General features: G+C 38.2%; 1 protein-coding gene across 1 annotated transcript in view; it reads right to left on the bottom strand.

Annotated features, from left to right (window-relative positions):
• PODNL1 (podocan like 1) overlaps positions 1 to 24358 on the bottom strand; it is a 906607-nt gene that overhangs the window by 392906 nt on the left and 489343 nt on the right. Inside the window, exon 5 of the mRNA XM_044057733.1 lies at positions 7564 to 7673. Coding sequence (XP_043913668.1) covers positions 7564 to 7673 — 110 coding nt within the window. The remainder of the gene's footprint in view (positions 1 to 7563; positions 7674 to 24358) is intronic.

Here is a 24358-nt window from a genome sequence, read left to right on the forward strand (position 1 = left end):
GATGTAGGGTACCATGATAAGAGGGGATGTGGAAACCCACAATCCATATTCTGAGCTCCAAAGGTGGTCAGGTAGTGTGATGTAGGGTACCATGATGAGGGGGATGTGGAAACCCACAATCCATATTCTGAGGTCCAAAGGTGGTCAGGTAGTGTGATGTAGGGTACCATGATAAGAGGGGATGTGGAAACCCACAATCCATATTCTGAGGTCCAAAGGTGGCCAGGTAGTGTGATGTAGGGTACCATGATAAGAGGGGATGTGGAAACCCACAATCCATATTCTGAACTCCAAAGGTGGTCAGGTAGTGTGATGTAGGGTACCGTGATGAGGGGGATGTGGAAACCCACAATCCATATTCTGAGGTCCAAAGGTGGCCAGGTAGTGTGATGTAGGGTACCATGATGAGGGGGATGTGGAAACCCACAATCCATATTCTGAGCTCCAAAGGTGGTCAGGTAGTGTGATGTAGGGTACCATGATGAGGGGGATGTGGAAACCCACAATCCATATTCTGAACTCCAAAGGTGGTCAGGTAGTGTGATGTAGGGTACCATGATGAGGGGGATGTGGAAACCCACAATCCATATTCTGAGGTCCAAAGGTGGCCAGGTAGTGTGATGTAGGGTACCATGATAAGAGGGGATGTGGAAACCCATAATCCATATTCTGAACTCCAAAGGTGGTCAGGTAGTGTGATGTAGGGTACCATGATGAGAGGGGATGTGGAAACCCACAATCCATATTCTGAGGTCCAAAGGTGGCCAGGTAGTGTGATGTAGGGTACCATGATGAGGGGGATGTGGAAACCCACAATCCATATTCTGAGCTCCAAAGGTGGTCAGGTAGTGTGATGTAGGGTACCATGATGAGGGGGATGTGGAAACCCACAATCCATATTCTGAACTCCAAAGGTGGCCAGGTAGTGTGATGTAGGGTACCATGATAAGAGGGGATGTGGAAACCCATAATCCATATTCGGAGCTCCAAAGGTGGTCAGGTAGTGTGATGTAGGGTACCATGATAAGAGGGGATGTGGAAACCCATAATCCATATTCGAAGCTCCAAAGGTGGTCAGGTAGTGTGATGTAGGGTACCATGATAAGAGGGGATGTGGAAACCCATAATCCATATTCTGAACTCCAAAGGTGGTCAGGTAGTGTGATGTAGGGTACCATGATGAGAGGGGATGTGGAAACCCACAATCCATATTCTGAGGTCCAAAGGTGGCCAGGTAGTGTGATGTAGGGTACCATGATGAGGGGGATGTGGAAACCCACAATCCATATTCTGAGCTCCAAAGGTGGTCAGGTAGTGTGATGTAGGGTACCATGATAAGAGGGGATGTGGAAACCCATAATCCATATTTGGAGCTCCAAAGGTGGTCAGGTAGTGTGATGTAGGGTACCATGATGAGAGGGGATGTGGAAACCCACAATCCATATTCTGAGCTCCAAAGGTGGTCAGGTAGTGTGATGTAGGGTACCATGATAAGAGGGGATGTGGAAACCCATAATCCATATTCGGAGCTCCAAAGGTGGTCAGGTAGTGTGATGTAGGGTACCATGATGAGGAGGATGTGGAAACCCACAATCCATATTCTGAGGTCCAAAGGTGGTCAGGTAGTGTGATGTAGGGTACCATGATAAGAGGGGATGTGGAAACCCATAATCCATATTCGGAGCTCCAAAGGTGGTCAGGTAGTGTGATGTAGGGTACCATGATGAGGGGGATGTGGAAACCCACAATCCATATTCTGAGGTCCAAAGGTGGCCAGGTAGTGTGATGTAGGGTACCATGATGAGGGGGATGTGGAAACCCACAATCCATATTCTGAGCTCCAAAGGTGGCCAGGTAGTGTGATGTAGGGTACCATGATGAGGGGGATGTGGAAACCCACAATCCATATTCTGAACTCCAAAGGTGGTCAGGTAGTGTGATGTAGGGTACCATGATGAGGGGGATGTGGAAACCCATAATCCATATTCTGAGGTCGAAAGGTGGTCAGGTAGTGTGATGTAGGGTACCATGATAAGAGGGGATGTGGAAACCCATAATCCATATTTGGAGCTCCAAAGGTGGTCAGGTAGTGTGATGTAGGGTACCATGATGAGAGTGGATGTGGAAACCCACAATCCATATTCTGAACTCCAAAGGTGGTTAGGTAGTGTGATGTAGGGTACCATGATAAGAGGGGATGTGGAAACCCATAATCCATATTCGAAGTTCCAAAGGTGGTCAGGTAGTGTGATGTAGGGTACCATGATGAGAGGGGATGTGGAAACCCACAATCCATATTCTGAACTCCAAAGGTGGTCAGGTAGTGTGATGTAGGGTACCATGATAAGAGGGGATGTGGAAACCCATAATCCATATTCGGAGCTCCAAAGGTGGTTAGGTAGTGTGATGTAGGGTACCATGATAAGAGGGGATGTGGAAACCCATAATCCATATTCTGAGGTCCAAAGGTGGTCAGGTAGTGTGATGTAGGGTACCATGATAAGAGGGGATGTGGAAACCCATAATCCATATTCGGAGCTCCAAAGGTGGTCAGGTAGTGTGATGTAGGGTACCATGATGAGAGTGGATGTGGAAACCCACAATCCATATTCTGAACTCCAAAGGTGGTCAGGTAGTGTGATGTAGGGTACCATGATAAGAGGGGATGTGGAAACCCATAATCCATATTCGGAGCTCCAAAGGTGGTTAGGTAGTGTGATGTAGGGTACCATGATAAGAGGGGATGTGGAAACCCATAATCCATATTCTGAGGTCCAAAGGTGGTCAGGTAGTGTGATGTAGGGTACCATGATAAGAGGGGATGTGGAAACCCATAATCCATATTCGGAGCTCCAAAGGTGGTCAGGTAGTGTGATGTAGGGTACCATGATGAGAGATGTGCAAACCCACAATCCATATTCTGAGGTCCAAAGGTGGCCAGGTAGTGTGATGTAGGGTACCATGATAAGAGGGGATGTGGAAACCCACAATCCATATTCTGAGCTCCAAAGGTGGTCAGGTAGTGTGATGTAGGGTACCATGATGAGAGGGGATGTGGAAACCCACAATCCATATTCTGAGGTCCAAAGGTGGTCAGGTAGTGTGATGTAGGGTACCATGATAAGAGGGGATGTGGAAACCCACAATCCATATTCTGAACTCCAAAGGTGGCCAGGTAGTGTGATGTAGGGTACCATGATAAGAGGGGATGTGGAAACCCACAATCCATATTCTGAACTCCAAAGGTGGCCAGGTAGTGTGATGTAGGGTACCATGATGAGAGATGTGCAAACCCACAATGCACTTCTGCTAAACTAGCCACAGTTGTCTCATAACAGAGCAAAGCAAAAAGAAATGGGCAGAAGTACTGTGAGTAATGGAGAAACTGGTGAGCATGAAGGAAAGCAGATGGTGTGGTTGATTGCCAAGAGACTATAAGAAACAGAAATGAATGCTTTAAATAAACATAACCCATATATCTAGGTAAGAAAACTGATGTACTAACAGTTCCCTGGTTAGGAATTATACAGAAGGGTGATTTTGTTGAGTAAGTACAGATTTTATCTCTGCTCTTGAGACATTTGGTCTGCCATGTTATCTGCCTTTGGACTTTTTACCTCCAATAAGGAGACTGTCTTACTATTTCATTTACTACCCTTGTGTCACTGAAGACTGATTTGGCCGTGAGGCAGACAGTTTCTTTGCAATATCTTTGCACTTTGCGGGACTTCAAAATAGTTTCTAAGACTCTTTATTGTTTATCTGACTGGTGAGTCATTTTTACTGAGCATATGATCCAGCTTTGAATGTTTTTATTACTATTTATTGCTGTTGTTTGTTTTAATTTAAGTTGGAGTTTCTTTAATTGGTTGATGCAGTAATTAAAAGTTTATTTTTTTGTTATAATGTGTTTTCGCCCCAAGCCCCACCCCTAAGTGCTGCTGACACCATTATGCTGGGCTGGCAATCAGGAGTAGCTTAAACATGCACCTCCCTTGCGGGTCTACATGTTAGCCAACTGTGGTCTTTCTTCCTGCCCCCAGCCTAATGTCATCTCTCTGAGTTATGGCTTCCACCAAAACTCCAGTAGAGGGAGATGGTTACCATGGTCCACCCCCCCCCCCACACACACACACACGCAGGCATGCACACACATGCACACACACACACACACACACACACACACACACACGTACACACACACACACACACACACACACACACACACACACACACACACACACACACACACACACACACACACACACACACACACACACACACACACACACACACACACACACACACACTCACACACACACACACTAGACTTGGACATTCTCCCTGATAGCCTATCAGTCACCTGAGCTGCTAATCAAACTCAGGTCATCTGGGTTGCAGTCAGGGCTTCATTCTTCTATGCTACTGGACTGGAATTTCAATATTACTTTTGAAGGAAGTTAATGACTGACTTTTTTGATTGTAAGATAAAGCTTATTCCATAATCGTGGAAGTCGTTGTGCAACATATCTGCCACTTTTTTATATATTTTTGTATTATATTCCCTGGATCATGAGATGTCTCCCTTTGGGGTATTTCAGACACAGACTTTCAAACAGAAGCAACCCAGATATTGCATTATAGATGAGGCAGAAATCACCTTAGTGACCTATAAGAAACAGTCTATGACAACTTCTGAAGCCTTTCTGAATAGTTAAATATTCCAACCATATGACTTTTCTAGTAAGGAATCATTGTACCTTTTCAAGTTTTTTCAAGTGGCATGTTTGAACTGTACTCAGTAACAGGTCAGGTGATTTTAAATTCCTAAAATAAAATAATCCACAAGCAAACCAGGTCACCAGCTTTGATGTAAAGCAGTCTCTAGCGCCTCGGCTTACAAAAAGCCTTCCAGGAGTTACTGTCTACTATTCCTCCTCCATCTTTAATGATTCTGTGTTCCTATGATTTGACCATTTAATTTGTAATCATAAATTCTCCTTTTTGTTAAGTTTCATGATTGTACATTTATTAGCATTAATGGTGAGGTCTTTACTGGTGCATTTTTTATAGATGATCTTGGAAAATTTTGTCATCGTTTATTGATATAATTATGCTACTCACATTGTAGTTTTCAGCATAATTGCTTATCCGTAGCCTATTTCTCAATTCTGTGTCTGAGAAGAATGTCTAAAACAAAGTGTCCCCTTTACAGAGCTCTGTGAGACACCACAATAATCTATTTTTGGGACAAACAGTACGCTCTCTCACTTTGACTTGTTGGGTCTTGTTGCTTAACCATTAAATAACTTCTGGCTCAACATTCCGTGGGATTGTGTAGAATATCTTAACAAGGTTAAGACAAGCAGTATGCACTGTTAGATGCTGCTGTTACCATTTGAAAGAATCTTGTTATTTTTAAAATCCACCATCTCCTCCTAATAGACACCTGGATGCACACACCACATGTCACAAAAGTAGGTCCTCTGACTCTAGTGTGGTTAGCCTGATGAGCCTAAAATTGTTTGGGTCTGATGTGAACCCCCTTTTGTGAAGTGGTGCCAATGTACTCTGTCATAATAGGTTAGTGGTATGTTCACATGTTAATATTTTGTGTAACATGGTTGATAAGGGTCTAGTTAAGTTGATCACAAAAAACTCAATTTTTTAATTTAACTTGTGACAGAAGTTATCATGTCTGTTATTATATACCCAGGCTGAGCCTGTAATTGGTCAATGTTCTATCTCGGTAAACAAATTTAGATAAATAAATAAATAATCAGGTGGATGTAAAAGATCCCACAACACTTATCAAAAATAGTATGGGAATTTCCTCTGTGTCCTGATCAAATTTCCCTTAGTCAGTATGAATGTCATCTCGAGCTTCCTTTGAAATGAGGCCACTGACCTAGTTGGACTAACCTGATCAAGAAAGGATAAATAAAAAAATAAACAGAACTTCAGTTTATTAATGTCATTCTGTGGTCCAAAAGTGATGAAGGCTTTTATCTATTATCTTTAAAGTTGTAGCAATAAGATTGTTTAAAATGATCAGAATAACTATTTTTTTCTGAAGTGGGAATAATCCATTATCTTTCTCAGTGTTGTGGGAAGACGGTTCCAATTAGCTGGGACAATTTTATTAAAACTCTAGGATAGTTGCATCCGTAGGTGACATTTCATTCACTGCCAGCTCACCCAATAGTGAATAGGTGAGCATCTTCACACGTATTCTGCTCTCTTCCAACGCTGTACCAATGGTGATACTATATTCACTGCCGGCTATATATCCAACATTACTCATATCGCTGATTCCACGTTCGTTGCCACCTCTGTCCACTGCTGATCCAGTAGCTGCTATCATTTTCACTGCTACCCACACTGGTAAGACTCGTATTGCCACTGATTTCTAGTTGTTTGTGCCTACCATGTGACTGTGATGACCGACACTTACTTATTCACTTCTGCCACACTGTCTGCCCCCCAGCATACTCATCCTGATATCTCAAACACAGGGTGTCAACTTTTATTTAAGTAGTCAGTGAACAATTAAAAATTATTAGAGGAGGGTGGGAAACCTATGAGATATCTAGAATGGCCCATAAAGTGTTCAAGATTGGGAGTAGAGTTTTGGGGGGTGCTCATGTCTGGAAAAGTCTGGAATAATTCATGGTAATGTTTTGTTTAGGGGAGAGAAGACATCAAGTGGTTCTTAAAGGACCTAAATTAGGAGGGACCAGAAGTACTGTGGTGTGTGTGTGTGTGTGTGTGTGTGTGTGTGTGTGTGTGTGTGTGTGTGTGTGTGTGTATGTGTGGGCCGGGGGTATCTGAAACAAATCAACTTTATAGTTTTATCAGTTATCATTAATGAGCTATGGTATTCCTTGAATTTGGGGAAATAAATTGTTTCACAAACCTCGCAGCTCTCTGGAAAACCTAATGTTCACCTGAATGGGGGGGGGGTTGAAGTCCTCCCTGATGGAGATCAAGTTTGAGTGACATGAAATGAACAATGTCCATCTTCAGGTTCAACAGATCTAAAGTTCTAAAGTTAGCTGCCTCCCACCACATGTCTGAGGCATCTAGAAAGGGCCAGGTGGTCTCTAGGGTGAAGTAACTGTAAAGTGCCATTCATGGAAAATCAAAAGGAGTGTGTTAAAGTGGATTCATGCAAGAATGATTAGTCTGAAAGGTAGAAACTGCTAGAAACAGGAAGAGGTATGGTGGCAGCTAACACAGAGGATTAAGGCTATGAGCTATTAACAAGCTGCTTCCTGTGGTCCAGGCGTTGACTCCATTTGCCTGCTGTGTGACTTTGAGGAAGTTACGTAACCAGACAATACTCCTGGGCTGAGTTTCTAAAAGATTCCTGTGGATCAATACTGTACCATGGTTAACAGATGTTAAATGAACAGAAGTGCAATGAACATTACATATCAGCGTGCATGCTCTGTTCTTATTTCAATACTATACCATGGTTAACAAATGCTAAATAAACAGAAGTGCAATGAACATTACATATCAGCGTGTATGCTCTGTTCTTATTTATCCCTGAAACTTTACCTTAACTGTGGTTTATGTCCAAATGTCATTGGGTAGATTTCTGTCAGAAGGTTTCCTGCAAAATCAGCTATTCGCAGAGTAGTTGGCAGTATCCTCGGTGCCACTGTGAGCTGTAACAAATGAGGACAAATGAAGCAAGTTAGCAGGACTTACATGGACAAAGCTGTGAACAGTACAGCTCACTATAGTCTGTCATTATTAGCAAAAGTCCCTTAAATTTTAAATAACCATTCATGTAGTTTATTATAATGTAAACATTAACATATTTAACAAAATCATTTATGTACATTAGACACATTCACATCTCCTAAGTGCAAAGCAGTGACTCCATGAATTAAATTACTTATAGCACAGTTACAGTGCAGTATCACTGAGTTCTTACCCCACCACCATCCCAACATTTACAAGCTGCAGCTGATTCCTTTCTCCATGAAATGTGCATTTTCATGGAATAATAATAATGCTGGCCTGCAATCCAGGTCTTTGTTATGGAATGAGGATATTGGCCAGTTATCTTGGTCTTTGTCATGGATTGCTTGTGCTGGCCTGGAATTCTGGAACTTGCCATGGAGTGAGAATGCTGGCCTGGGAGCCTGGATTCTCCTTGTTTGAGTTACCGTTTATGCTTCAAGACTCATATGACAGCAAAGAAGTTGTGTATGTGTGGGGGGAACATTATACTTGGTCTGTCCTTCTCCCAAGACCATGTACAACAAATAATGCAGCATGAAGAGACTCATGATGGCAAAATATAATAATAAAAAACCTCCAACCTCTGTGTAATGCATGTCTCTCCTGCCATGATGTCGACAGCATCCATATCTGGAATTCATTCTGTAGGACTCAGATGTCCTTTTCATAAGCAGAGGTAATACAGAAGGTGCAAGGTCAGACTGCCTGCACTACCTAGATGTTTTAACTTAACAGCATATGAGTGCTTATAAGGCAGAACAGAGGTGCCAGTTCAGTGCTGAACAAGACATGCTGGAGACAGATTTTGAAAGCCTCTGTGTGTGTAAAGCCACGTAGAATGTGCACAGGCAGATGACACTAACAACAGGGCAGAAGATCTCTGTTTGTTGCACTCTTTTATGGACAGGAATCACCAATATTGTGTGATCATAGGCTGCAGCACAAGTTATAGTAATCGGTGTACAGGGGCAGGACTAGGAAGTAGCCTTAGCAGGGGAACCATTTTCTCACTTTATGCAGTGTTGCTTTACAAATGCAAACATGTAAACAGAGCAAGAGAAAAAGTTCCCTTGTCTTTTGAGTTCAGTCCATCTTTCTAGGTCATGTCCACACAGTTGTCCCTACTTTGTCTCATCTTTGGTTTGCTCTTTTCCAAGCAATTTTGAACCCCATGTGATGGTCACACTGCCTCAGGCAATACTTTCCAGGGTCCTACTGCCCTTTTGTGCAAAATACTATTTTCTCAGGTCTGACATGAAACATCCCTTTGCATTTGCCACCCATTCAATCTTCTCCCCTATCTTTGTCATCTTGAGCTCCATCTTCCCATTTGTTGACAGACAATGCTTTAGGTCCACATCATACCCCCCTTTTTATTAATCTTTTCCCCTATCTTTGTCATCTTGAGCTCCATCTCCCCATTTGTTGACAGACAATGCTTTAGGTCCACATCATACCCCCTTTTTATTAATCTTCTCCCCTATCTTTGTCATCTTGAGCTCCATCTTCCCATTTGTGACAGACAATGTTTTAGGTCCACATCATACCCCCCTTTTTATTAATCTTCTCCCCTATCTTTGTCATCTTGAGCTCCATCTCCCCATTTGTTGACAGACAATGCTTTAGGTCCACATCATGCCCCCTTTTTATTAATCTTCTCCCCTATCTTTGTCATCTTGAGCTCCAGCTTCCCATTTGTTGACAGACAATGCTTTAGGTCCACATCATACCCCCCTTTTTATTAATCTTCTCCCCTATATTTGTCATCTTGAGCTCCAGCTTCCCATTTTTTGAAAGACAATACTTTTGGTCCACATCATACCCCCTTTTTATTATTTTACTTATTATAAATATCCAGAACAGACTATGTCCCTACTCATACCTCAGTCCCTTCATACTCTTCAACATTTAGACCCTGATTGTATGCTTTGTACCAAATTAATTTATTTTGGCCAGACTGGCCTCTAGGCCTGTATGCATTACTTAGCTGTGGTCTTAGCAGTGATCTGCACAACAGAGGAATGACCCCATGATGCACCTCTGTAATCCACTCCTCTTTCGGTATACCCCATGTATGTGCTTTGTACTCAAGAAGTAACCTTGCTTGTGTCCTGTACATTGGGAAGATGACTCCTACATTTCTGAAATCCACAATACTACATAACATGACTCATTTTCTAACCTACTGATCCACTATCCTCTTGCCACATGGAAGACACGTTTGGTACAATCCCTGGAGAATTTGAGGTACCTAACCAAGGTTTCCCATATCACATCCTTTCAGTCTCTCAGCTAATACTTCTCCTATCTAATGACTGAAGCAATTTACCAAAACTGCATTCATGATGTCATCTAGGCTACCTTAGGCCAAGGATATGTCTACTTTTACATCACAAATTATCTGGAAGTAGTGAATTCAGGGCTATTGTTTTGTTTTTCCAGACTATTTAAGAAATAGTTATGGGACAGATCTGATGCTCTTATTAAACAGTTTCCAAGCATTGATGGTCAATGAAGCTTTTGTTCAATTATAGCATTTTGTATTTAGTAAGAGACAAGAATACTAACATGTAAACTAATATCTGCATTTGGTTTCTTTGTTAACAAAGTACAGCTGCTAACATTTCTGAAATAATTAATTTATTTCAGAACAGCATTAAATATTGTTAAGAAAATGAATGGCATTAATTAAAATGTGATAACCAACATAAATATATGGTAATAAAAGAAAAACATGCTATGAATTTGTTACATGCAACTTTACACAACCCTGTATTTAAATCCAGCATCATTTTTAAAGTCGTAAGTAACTTTTTGGCTACCACATTAGATAATGGCTGGCTCCATGTAAAAATCAAAATAAATGCATTTCTATATTCCCCCATCATGTCCTGTTATTCCTATAAGTTACATCATTCCAAAACTGCTTAAAGCTGCAGTACATTTTTTGAAGGATGCAAGTCCACTTGCTGGGACTTGTTGAAAACAAACTTACAAATCTGGGGATTGTCCCCTAAATGTTTTTGCATGAAAGGTTCATACCAGCGTCATGACTCCATGACTGCTCTATGGACATTTGGAGAGGTTATTCTGTACAGTGACAATACAGGTTAGAAATGAAGAAGAAAACTCTGACAGCACCAGGCAGACATTACTTTGATCTCCATGCCACAAATCATGGTTTGTTATATTATGTCCTAGTGAATATATTTTGACGTTCTTCTGTTCTTTTTATTCAATGCTGAGGTTTGCAATAAGAAAACATACAATCTAGTCCAGGCTCCATGGACAGAGGGATAAAGCCCTAAATATGACTGACATGACCCAGATTCAAGTAGTAGCTCAGGTGATAGAAGAACTGAGTGGACAAGGGTGGGAATGAGTCGCCATCTTTAGCGCTTCCACCTTCAGGAGCATGATTTGGTTATTAGGACTACTAGGCTGGTGATGGCAGCACACAAACACACACGCGCGCATACACACATACACGCATACACGCATACATACATACACACACACACACACACACACACACACACACACACACACACACACACACACACACACACTCACACATGCTAGGAGAGGGCAGAATTGGTTCCCACAGTATCACGGGTGATCTATGTCAGCCACCAAGGGGGTGGAGCTAGGTCATATATGGAAAAGGCCTGCTATCTGCAGGCATGTCAGCACCACTGCCCTCAGGGTGTGAGTTTGGCAGTTAAGTGTAACAGAGAGCCAGGAGCTGAGCTGTAGAGTGTCAGGGTGCTAGTCAGGATTCTCAGAGGCTGCTGTGAGGCATTCATTTATCAGTTGTAGACAAAAGCTGATAATCTACAGACTGCAAATGGCCAGGATCAAACCACCTCAATTTCTGCCTGGATGATGGTGTCCTCCAGTTGGGGCTTCACTGAGTTAGTGACCAATATGCCATAGACAGGGACTGAATGGGACCAAAGCTAGGGGGGGGGGCTTATGGTTGGCAGATGAGGAGGCAAAAATGAACCCATCTTGAAGCCATTCTTATTTCTGACCCCACAACATCAAGAAAATTATATCATATATCTACCACTCTTTCAAAGTAAAACTGCCTTCTCACACTGCCTGACTCACCCTCAACCATCAGATTACATTGTGTTGTTCTTTCCACTTCTTTTTATGCAAGATGTTACCCTCTTGGACTTCAATGAATATTTGAGTTGTTTTAAAAGTCTCAGAACTGTATTTTCCTTTGCCTTTTATCTAACTGTATGCATGCTGTTTTCTACTCTTCCTTCGTACAGTTTCTGGTAAAAAATTGTGTGCAATAATTCTAATAATATGATTTGGCCATTTTACATCAATAATTGTAGTTCTACCAGACTTATAAGATGGCTGCACATTGAGTAACAGTTTAATTCTAGCTCTCCCAGTGTGAAAACAGAAACTCAGCAGAGAAGGCCAGTGGACATTTTTAATAAAACACTTCTTTGAGAAAACAAATAAATCAAATGCAAGCGCTTTCAGGTTACAATAACCCTTCTTCAGACATCTCACAAAATAAAACTCAAGCCATTTAATTTCTCCTTTAGCCAATGAAAACTCAGTAATTAATCTGCCTCATTCTCAGGGCAGGTTTTATAGGAACATTACCATTCATTCCTGGAGACCTATGAGCTGATAATTCAATTATCCACTTAGACTTATAGTACTCGGTTAAATTACATAAATCCCCCCTCACTTGGAAGCATTTATTACTTGAAGTACCATAAAGTGAAAAGTAAGCGTGCTATATTTGCTAACATGTTAGTATGTAGCATTGCTTTCATTTTTCAGTCGTATAGCAGATGTGCTGCAAATCCTATTCTTCAATTTACAGTTCGTCTTGCCTACATAAAATGAACAGCAATCTTTGCATTGACATAAATATATTACATCTGTTGTATGACAATCTGCATAACACTGTAAAGAATACTCCTTTTGAGTTACTGGATGTACAAATAAATTGTCAGGTCTTACATACTGGCAAGCTTTACAATGTCTACACTGATAAGTACCTTGACGTGTACTTCCATACTTTTTGCTGTGATTTTTATCAGAGCATAGTAAATCTTTTAAGTTCTTATGTCTTCTAAAACAAAATCTGGATTGCTTTGTAATTATATCCCTGATCTTATCATCAGTTAGTGATGTTTGCCTGTTTTGTTTGATAATATTACATATGCCTCCAATATTATTGCTGTACTTTATTGTACCCGAATAGGTTGTACATCTAATGCTTTCCTTTGCTGTGGAGTATTTGCCTTATCAGAAAAACAAGGTTTTGCTTCATTTACTCTGTCATACACCAGTTATATGCTTCTTGTATGATGTCTTCCTTATAACCTCTCCTACTAAAATTACGGGCTAACTCATTTGACTTCTGTTGGAAATCTCCTTCATTTGTACAAAGTCTAGACACTCTATAAAACCGCCCCATGGCTATGTTTTCAAAAAGACGTTTGGGATGCATACTATCAGATAGCAAGAGATTATTTTTCCAGCAATCCTTCCTATATAAAGTCGTCTCTGTCTTACTATTATTATTTTTATATAGTTGTACATCTAGAAAATCAATGACCTCATAAGAACTGACTACATTGACTCTCAAAAAATCCATAGTACTTTCTAAATACAATGTGAATTCTTTTAATTCATCATGGGTACCCCCCCACAGCATAAAATCATCTTCCACAAAATGAACATAATATTTCAAAGATGTTTTCCATTTGAATGATGTATTAAACATTACCTCTTCTTCCCAAAATTCCAATACCAAGTTGGCATATGAAATGCCACATGGAGTACCCATGGCTACTCCAGTAAGTTGATGGTAAAAAGCATTCTCAAACATAAAAACATTGTTACTTAGTACAACATCAAGAAGTTCACTAGTTTTTGTCACCTCTATAGGAGTTGCTTCTTTGAGTCGACTAATCAATTTCTCAATGGCTAACAAGCCATATTCCTTAGGTATAACAGTGAACAAACTATGTCCATCGTAACAAACAAACATTCATTACATTCAGGATTTACAGTCAAACAATCATATAAAGACTGTACAAAATGTGCTGTATCCCTCAATATTCTGGGTATGCTGTTCAGATAAAATTTCATCTTTTGTGCAAGCCATATAGAAATGTTTTCTGTTACTCAGCCCCTTACAGATACTATTGGATGAAGCGGTGGGTTAACAGAAGCCTTGTGAATCTTGGGGAGGGCTTTGAACATTGGAACTACCGGATGTTCAACCCATGGGAACTTAAAAGGTCTTCAGTGATGGCATTGCTCCTAAAAAGATTGAGCACTTTTTGCTTTACCTTATTGTCTAACCTCCTCACTTCAATGGGCAGTAATATTTGATCAGTATTAATGCCATGTAACATCTGATGCACCCATTGGCTATAAAACCTAACATTCATTATTACAACCACACCCCCTTATCTGCTGGTTTTATAAAGATGTTACTTTTATACATTAAAGAAGTTAGAGCCTGTCCTTGGCTTGTTGTTAAATTGTGAAAAATGTTTCTTTTTTGCTGGCTCAAATACATTTTTATGTCATTCTCACAGGAATGCCAGGAAAAAAGAAATACAGAGGACCTGAAGGAAAATCAGCCACAAAAGCTGAGGAAAAAACATTGACTGGGAAAAGTAATGTAGTTGTTCAGCAAAAGGCAGTGCAAGCTCCAGACATGACTTTCAGTAACCTAGAGGAAAGCAGGTACTTTTCCGTTATTGGGGCAACACTTGTAAGGTGCACACAATGATTGCACAGCTCTTAGCCCTGAAGCACTTATTTTGAGATTGTGCATCACATCAGAATTCATTTTTTGAGCAATAAATATGAAACTCTGTAACATGCGGCATTCTTGACTAATTGTAATCCCGAGGATGGTAAAAATCAGGGACGGTTGAAAGGTACAATAGTGGCTCCTAATTTGTGGAGTATGTACCCTATAGATAAAACATGGGTCAGTTAATCAACCTGATCATGTTTTATCTATAGGGTACATAAGACAACTGCACACAGGCCTGGTTAAACTAAATGAAACACTGATGGGGTATATCAACTCAAACAACAAAAGGCTGGAAGAAATGGAAGAAACTTTAAACAGATAATTCAGATGAGGTTATAAAACTGCAAAAATCAGAGGTCGAAATGAAGAAAGGGCTGGCTAAATATGAGACTACTCAGGAAGGGATGTTTCAAAAAATAACAGAATTAGAATGTGATGAAAGGAGATACTGCTAGCACAGCTAGCTGGAATTTTGTAAATAATTATACGTCATTTGTGAATATCAACATGATTTATATAAGATGCTTGTGTTACAAATGTATTAGAACTGTATGTCATGTGTATATCAAATTGGTTTGTACAGACGTGTTTTGAAAAGGTATTTTATAAAATGCTGTGTTTAAAATGCATCCAAAGTGTACCCTACTGGAAGAAAACAGAAATATATATGCACTATTGTAACTTTTTAAATGTATATATTTTAACAGTGAAAACTGGAATACAGGAGGTTAACTTCAGTGCTGCAAACTTTAGGAAAACAACTAAAATTAAATTGCTTTATGGCGAGACTATAAAAGATTATATATTTCAGTTTTCAATGCAGCAAGGACACAATGTCTGTATAGGGAGCTTTCAGTATTGTCTTTAGGATGAACTAATTACTAGTCTTGAAAGCATGAAGAAATGCAATTGTTTTATGACTTCCAGCATCTGCCAAAGATCTGAGTAAAAGCCCTTATCTTTGTATTTTACAGTTAGATGCTAAATGCTACCAGCTGCCATCAATGGTTGTTTTGGCCTGGGAACTAGAAGTCAGATGACAAAAAGTGATGTTATTCTGCAAGCTATCCCAGCAGTAATATTTGCAATATTATTTTGAAAAGTCTCTTAGTGAGACAGAACATTCTGCATTCTGTCTTGGACCTGACAATAACTTCACCACATCTGCCTTGCTATATTAGTAAGTTCTTAGGTTATAGTATAATTCTCTTAGATACAGTCAGGAAAACAGTGAAGCTTAGTTTAGATATTCTTCTTTAATTGTGTGAGTCTCTACTGCAATGTTATTTATTTATTTATTTGCAGTTTGTTTTCCAGGATAGTCCATTGGGCCGAAGGAGCCTGTTTTCAATGGAGTCCTGGGGAGAAAAGCTCCAACTAGGTTAAACAAATGAATAAAGTAATAAGACAACAAACCAACAAAAAGTTACAAAGTATAACAAAAAGAAATTGTAGTGTACGTAGTAGTAAATAGTAGTTATTTTAAATATTTCCTGTGGTTTTGAACTCTGATGTCACTGTGAATATATATTTAGTATTGTCTTGTTCTTTTATTATTTATTATTAAATGTATTTAACCCTTTCATTGTGGCTGATCTATGTAGAGATATTAACTTGTGAGAATACCACTTCTATTAATATCAATATTGCACAGTAAAACTGTTAAGGGCCTTAAAGTAGCTGATAAGGGGTTATGGTGGCAGTGCTAACTACCTTATAGTCTGGAAACAAGGGGGACATAGCTAGTAAACCTATACCAGCCTTTCCCAGGTATCTGTATGTGTGTGTAAAACAAATCTACAAGAGTGTGTGTGTCAGCTATGTGGGCAGGGACAGGAAGCACTGGTTGGACAGAGAGAGTGTTGGAGGAATTGGCTTAGAACCCTGGCTAAGGACTCAACTCTATAGTTGTGCCAGTGGGAAGCCTTAATGGGAATCTGGAGGAAGAGGGAGAAACCAGTCCTGAACTGACGGTGGTCTCTGTGAGCTGTAAAGGGAAATTGCACTTGATGCAGAGAGCTGCATCTGGAAATACTGTGTGTGTACTTATTATTTTCCCAGTGTGCATCCCTCGCTGGTGCCAGTGGTGAAGATTGAGGCTCCTTGATTACTGGTCCCATTGAGGGTCTATACATAGAGGACAGAATATGTAGGGAAAACCAGACATTTTCAGTTGTACCAGAGCAACTGGAAGGAACAGATTGTATTAATTTTATAAAAGCACAAATAAAGAACTGGACTGGTATTCCACAGCAGGAGTTGTTAATTGAAAGAGCACATTGTGTGTATGCTCCAAACCTGGCTATGAGAAACCTAGACCTTTTAATAATAAAGATACAATCCTACCAGCAGAAGGAGTTGATTCTGACAAAATTGTTGCAGGCGGACAAAGTACTAAAAGTGGGAGACAGCAGAGTATTTGTGGAAAATGATTACTCATTGTGCATCAGACAGAAAAGGAGTAAATGTGTTCCACTATTCAGGGAATGTCAAGAAGCAGGCATGAGATTAAAACTGTTGTATCCAGCTGTCTTCAAAATATTCTTCCCTGGAGGGACAAAATCATTTTTTGATGAAGTAGATGTTAAGGAAAATACAAAAGTTTGTCCAACAAAAAGTACACTGTGAAACAGAAGGATATTCTGTTTCTTGTTCTTCTGGTAATAAAGACCACAGAGAGACTGTGCCAGTGAAACCTTTTACAATGTTTCATGCTGGAGAGAAGGAAGGAAACATGAGAGTTGACTAGACAAATCGAGAGTACATTGGAAATGAAGCAGGAACAGAATTTGGGAGATGGAGATAACAGGAATAAAACCAGTACCTTGGAAACTGACAGATGTGGGACTACAAAGCAATACTTGTGAAATATGACAGAACAAGAAAATCTGGAAATATTGGACTTTTTGAACTTTGTTGGACTTGTTGGGGACTCTAAAGTATATGCCCTACTTCATAACATTAATGTTCAGAAAAATAATTTGGGGAATAGAAGAGGAGGGAGAAAGTTAACTGTAAGTAAAACAATTTTTTTCTTAATAGTACTTTTTAATAGTTTATGATTTTCTTTTTATGCTATAAAGTAAAGTTTTCTCAGTTGCTTTTAAGTGTAATGGGGATACTATTTTAAACAGGTGATCCTGTTTTTTCTCCCTTCTCCTCTCTTCTTGTTCGGTTTTAAGAAATGTAGGCATTGTAATGTAAAAAGGTCTAGTTAAATGAACATGACAAAAGAAAAGTGAATGTGCTTTTTCTGATTCTTGCACTGGGGAGTGACTGGATCAAGGCCCTTAGCTTGATATAGTAACAAGTTTAAAGAGAAAGCAAGTAAACAAAAAAGAATATTGAATATTCTAAGGCTTTTTTAGCAAATAAATGTATGCTTAATAACAATTGTGTATCTGGTCCTCCTGTCTCAATGGAGTCAATCTGATAAAAAGAAATTGGCTACAATCTGATAAAGAGAAATTGGAGATAGGAAAAAAAATAAAAATTGGCTAGGCGATAATGTTCTCTGAAAGCATTCATGTGTTTTCCTAGCTGGTAGAGCTATAAAGATAAGACAAAACCGAACAGCACTTAGTAGAAGCACAAGCTGCAACATGTATCTTAACATGGATAACCTTTCTTTTAGGTTAACTCAAGCCTATGAGTGTAGCTGTCAGTTTGGGATATTTCTTCCTATTAGGAGGGTAAAATTAAGTATTTGAAGATGCACATAGTTCTATGTGTTAGTATCAAGTTATTGAGTTTTAGGGGTATTGGGGTGTGCTTGTTTTCCTTTTTTTTTGTTTTGTTTGAGGGCTTTCAATAAAACAAAAATATTTGTAAGATGTGACATAGTCTCAAATGGATAGGACAAGAAATATCTGCATAAAAGTTCAAACTGCCAAACAGTTTATGCATGTAATGCAAAAGCTAGAACTATTTTTATTTATTTTATTTATTTATTTTACATTTTAACAAAAAGCTGTTATACATAAAATATTAGAATAATAACTTTTAATGCAGTGATGCTTTCTGTCATGTCTTTGAATCTCAATGGTCTCACAGATAAATACAAAAAAGAAAGAATAGTAAACTATATTTAAAAATGTAGAGTGCAAATAGCTATGCTGCAGGAGATACATTTGGAAAGAAAGAAATCTTTTCAGGATGGTTATTCAGCAGAATATATGGGACAAAGGAAAAGAGGAGTACTTATATTAATTGGAAGAGGAGCTCCAATAGTGATAGAAGAAGATAAAAAAAGATAATGATGGTAGATTAGTACAGGAGGGTATTAGCAAGGGAGGATTATTACATTATCATGTATTTGTATTCCACATAAAACTGCTATAATGGAGATTAAGAAAATTCTGGGAGAAATAATCAGCTTTTAGCAAGGACTATTACTTACAGATGGGGACTGGAATTTAATTTGCAGCAGTGAAGATGTGTCTGGGGAGCCCAGAAGGGAAAGTATAACAAAGGAGTGTAGACATTTGAAAAAATGTATAAAAATACTTGACATGGAAGATGTGAATTCAGGACTAGGAGTTTGGAGTGAATTTGCATATTATTCCCCAAGATACAAAATCTGGTTTAGGCTAGACAGAATTAGCATTTCACAGGAACATGTGCTTTTAATTGAAGGTCTTGATACTCACCCAATAACTATTTCAGATCACGATCCAGCAATAACTAAAATAAAAATACAGGATAATGAAATAAAAATGAAACACTGGGGCTTTCCCACCTATCTGTTGAAAAGAGAGGAATTTAAGGAATGGGTAGTGGAAATTATTCAGGAGCTGTTAGAGAAGATATAAATTTCTTCTGAAAATATAGCTAGGGAGTGGGATAAAATTAAAGTGGAGTTTAAAAATAGGGTGGAAATAAAATAAATGGAAATGTGGTTAAGAAGTAATAAGAATTATTTAGAGGGATTGACAAATGTTAAAGTATTGCAGAATAGGGGGAATGTCACAGAACAAGAAGAGGAGCAACTGCAGAATGTTAAACAGAAAATAAGGGATTACCTCAATAATATGCATGAGTTTAGAAAAATTCCTATTAAGCAACTGATTTTTGATAAGAACTCTAGAGCACAAAACATTTAGCACAATGACTCAGACAACAGAAAGTAGAAAGGGCTGTTGCCAAGCTTAGGAGGTCCATAACAAAGAAGGTGCCAAGAGATCCTGTAGAGGTATTAGAAATATTTCTGAAATTCTATGAAAGTCCACATAAAGCAGAGAAATATGGAAATCAAGAAAAGGGAAAAATGGAAATGTTTATGGAAGAATTAAATATGCCAAGGTTAGAGGTAAATGAGACTCAATTAATAACAGATAGGATAGAAGGAGATGAGAGATGGTTATGTATAACCAATCTACAGGAAAGTCCACAGGAATAGATGGTATTCCTGTGGAAGTCTGGAAGCTAAGAGAGAAAAAACTGATAAAGATCTGTAAGGTTTTGTTTAACAGTATTTTAAGAGGAGAAGTACCAATATCCTGGAAGAAAGCTGTGGTAGCTGTAAAACCTGAACAGGGTAAATATCTATCAGATCCAGCTTCATACAGGCCCATTTCAATACTAAACCAAGATTATAAAGTGTTTATGTTTATAATAGCTAAAAGAATGGAAAATGAAGCTAAAATTGATAGATATGGATCAATGTGGTTTTCTGGAGGGAAGACAAACATCTAACAACATTAACAGAACACTGATGATCCAGAGGGAAGCAGAATGTAAGAAAATACCACTGTTGTTGGTGGGTCTTGATGCAGAAAAAGCATTTGACAGAGTAAGCTGGGACTTCATGAGCAGAGCAATGGAAGCATTTGAATTCCTTATAAAATTATAAAGTTGATTAAGAGGCTACATGAGGGATTGGAGGTGAAAATTAAAGTGCACGAGGTCCTCTCTGATAATTTCTGCTTGAGCAGAGGAACCAGATGGATGGTGTCCTTTTTTCCCTTTTGTTATTTGCATTATATTTAGAACCACTGGCAAAGAAAATAAGAGACTCAGAAATTCAAGGATATAATTGATATATAGTCAAGAAAAGCTGGCCCTATTTGCAGATGACATTATTTTATACCTGACAAAACCAGAAAAGGACATTAGAGTGTTGTGGAACATTTAGAAACAGTTTCAAATCTTTTTTGGATACAACATTAATGAAGTTAAAACAAAGGCAATAGTGGTAAATTATGTATCCACACACTAATTGGTTCAGCAATATCAAAACAAACACAAATCAAAAACTTTCAAAAACCAAGAACAAGTATGGCAAACGTAGTTAAAGACAATTCCTTTATTTACTTGAAGTGCTTTTCGTCCGATTTAATACACAAACTTCATCAGATAAAATAAGAAGTGAGCTGTTACTTTTTAAATAAGCAAGGAGATGCATCAGCTGATGTTTCAAAATTTAAAGCGACATGCCTTATTTTTTAAAAAACTTTCATGTTAAAAGGCTTTCTATTTTAAAATACTACTATTGTAATAAATTATTATAAATAGACAAAAATATTTCTGACATAAAGTTACATATAAATCAACAATTAAAACTTTTTTTGATAATGGACTAATAAAAACACATACTATTAAGAAATTAGATTAGCCAGTCGAATCCAAGCAGCAATGGCAAATATAAAACTATTTTGTATAAAAGAATATATTAACATGTTTATAGTATAGGTAAACTTAAACAAGAAAATGCATTAGCTAAGCATATTTTGGAATATCCTACCCATGCATTTAAATGTTGGATCTTGGATCAGTTAGTTCCAAATATGAGAGGGGGACCAATAGAAGTAGAATTGGAGAGGTTGGAATTATTATGGCAGATCTGGTTATATGCATATAATCTGCCGGGCGTTAATGACATGTGTTCAATTATGCCTATATTAAAATTAAGGAGCCTCCATAGATAGATCGACTAATAATACTATGAGTTAATAAGAATTTTTACAGGATATATCAGCATTTTTTATCTTCTTTCTTTTCTCAGCAACTGTATACAGATTTTGTAATTTATGGATAAACTATATTGAGTACAAAATAGTTTTATATCTGCCGCTGCTGCTTGGATTCGACTGGCTAATCTAATTTCTTAATAGTATGTGTTTTTTATTAGTCCATTGTCAAAAAAAGTTTTAATTGTTGATTTGTATGTAACTTTATGTCAGAAATATTTTTGTCTATTTATAATAATTTATTACAATAGTAGTATTTTAAAATAGAAAGCCTTTTAACATGAAAGTTTTTTAAAAAATAAGGCATGTCACTTTAAATGTTGAAACATCAGCTGATGCATCTCCTTGCTTATTTAAAAAGTAACAGCTCACTTCTTATTTTATCTGATGAAGTTTGTGTATTAAACTGGACGAAAAGCGCTTCAAGTAAATAAAGGAATTGTCTTTAACTACGTTTGCCATACTTGTTCTTGGTTCAGCAATATCCATATTTATGTGGAAATGATAAAATGAGGAATTTGGGAGTATGGATTAAAAATGACTCCGGTATGGCAGCTAAGGACATGTGGGAAGAGACTAAACAGAAAATAATGCATTGGAAGCTCTGTTATATAAATATGGATAGTAAGATACAAGCAGTTAAAATGCTTTAGTCCCTTTAGTCTTATACACAGGTCAGGAATATTTGTATCAGTTAGAAGAGAAGTTGTGGATAACAATAAATAAAGAGCTGAAAGACTTTTTCTGTGAGGAGAAAATGGCAAGACACAAATGAGATAAACTGATTCTTCCAGTAGAGCAGGGTGGATTGGGATGACTTGATTTGAAGGGGTATTTCAGAGCTACACAGTAAAGGCTCCTATACATAGCACAATCAGAAATCTATAATTTAAAGTGGAAATGGATGACATTGAAACAGGTGGGAACCTCAAGAAACAATGAGAGACTGGACTTTTTGTTGCAGATCTTTAAAGAGAATAACAATAATCATACAAAATATTATAGTCATAAAGTAGGAAGTCTTCAAGAACTAGGCCAATGCGGGAATGGAGAAAGGAGATTCTGCTGATAGGGATGACTGCAATTAGGATGTTAGACAATAGGCAAGAGGGGGCTGGAATTTATTAGAGAAAACAGGCAAAGGAACCAAGGTGTTGGGAGCAAATTACTAGAAAGGGTAAGGTAATAGAATGGGAAGATGCCACAAATTGATTTGGACTGCAGGTTAGAGATTGCCTTCCCTATCAATGATTGATATCAGATAATAGGCAAGAAAAAGAAATTGGGGGGGGGGTCTTAAATGAAAGATCAGCACTGGTAGAGTTTTTAGTAAACTATAGAACAAAAACTGCTATTAAAAAGGAATATTGGTAGACCATATAAATATTGCATGGTAATTATAAGAATCAATCAGAGAAAGTAAGAAATGGTTGGGAAGAGAGACTGGATAAGCAATTCACAAAGAAACAATGTGAGGGGGGTTATGTACGTCTCCCAAATATGCAACAAAATCTAGAATATTTAGGATTTTTGCTTGGAAATCTTTACATAGATATTTTTATACTTCAAGTAGACTCCAGAGAATTTATACTCTGTTAGGAAAGATGTGATGGATGAAAGAGGTAATTGGGAACATATTTTCTGGGGGTGTAATGAGTTGGCAGACTTTAAAGATTCCCTGCAGACTACTGTGTCAGAGATAATGGGTAAGCAAATTGGTGTAAATAGGGAAATTATTTTTCTGATCTATGATACAGAATTGGAATTGCCTAGACATAGTAAGGCCTTGCTGCGTCTAATTATGGTGGCTGCCATAGAAAATGGAAATCAAAGTCTAAACCAACTATACTAGAAGTAGTGAATACAGTAGTCACAGAGATAAAACAACTAGAATTGGGATCTTTAAAAAAGGGTAGTAGCAAATTACTTAAGACAAAAATGAGAATTGCGGGAACAACACATATAGGGGAGTGTGACAAAGGGAGATACTGCCAGCACAGCTAGGTGGAATTTTGTAAATAATTATATGTCATTGGTGAATATCAAAATGATTAAAATAAGATGCTTGTGTTGCAAATGTATTGGGATTTTATGTCATGTGTATATCAAACTGCTCTGTACAGGTGTTTGTGTTGAGAAGATATTTTATAAAATGCTTGTGCTTAAAATATAACCACAGTGTGCCCTACTGGAATGGAGCAGAAATGTACATGCACTATTGTAACTGCTTTAATGTATATATTTTAACAATGGAAATTGGAATACAGGAGGTTAACTTCAGAAAAATAACATAAATTAAATTACTTTATGGCTACACAATAAAAGATAACATCTTTCAGTTTTCAATGCAACCAGAGATACAGTGTCTATACTAGGGATATTTCTGTGCTGTCTTTAAGGTGAAATAATTGCCAGTTTTGAAATGTGAATGAATGACATTTTTTATGACCTCCAGCACCTACCAAAGATCTGAGGTCTATGTATTTTCGCAGGTACATGCTAACTACTGCCAGCTCCTAACAGTGTGGGTTTCACCTGGGATAGAGTCAGATGACAAGAAATGATGTCACTCTGCAAGCTATTCCAGCAGTAATATTTGAGATATTAATTTGAGAGGTCTCTTGGAGAGACACAGCATTGTTTATTCTGTCTTGGATCTGACAACAGATCCCTATCACTTTATCAAGGTTTCAAAACTCTGAAGACCGTATGCTTGAGACCTTATGTTTGAAGTTTTGAAACTCCGAACACTTTCTATTGAGATAGCCGTATAGCACGGAACTTGGGATTTGCTGTTTTTTTACTCACTGTAGTGTGA

Source organism: Protopterus annectens, chromosome 15.part0 (genome assembly GCF_019279795.1).
Source record: "Protopterus annectens isolate FY-2018-M chromosome 15.part0, PAN1.0, whole genome shotgun sequence".
NCBI classification, from domain to species: Eukaryota; Metazoa; Chordata; order Ceratodontiformes; family Protopteridae; genus Protopterus; species Protopterus annectens.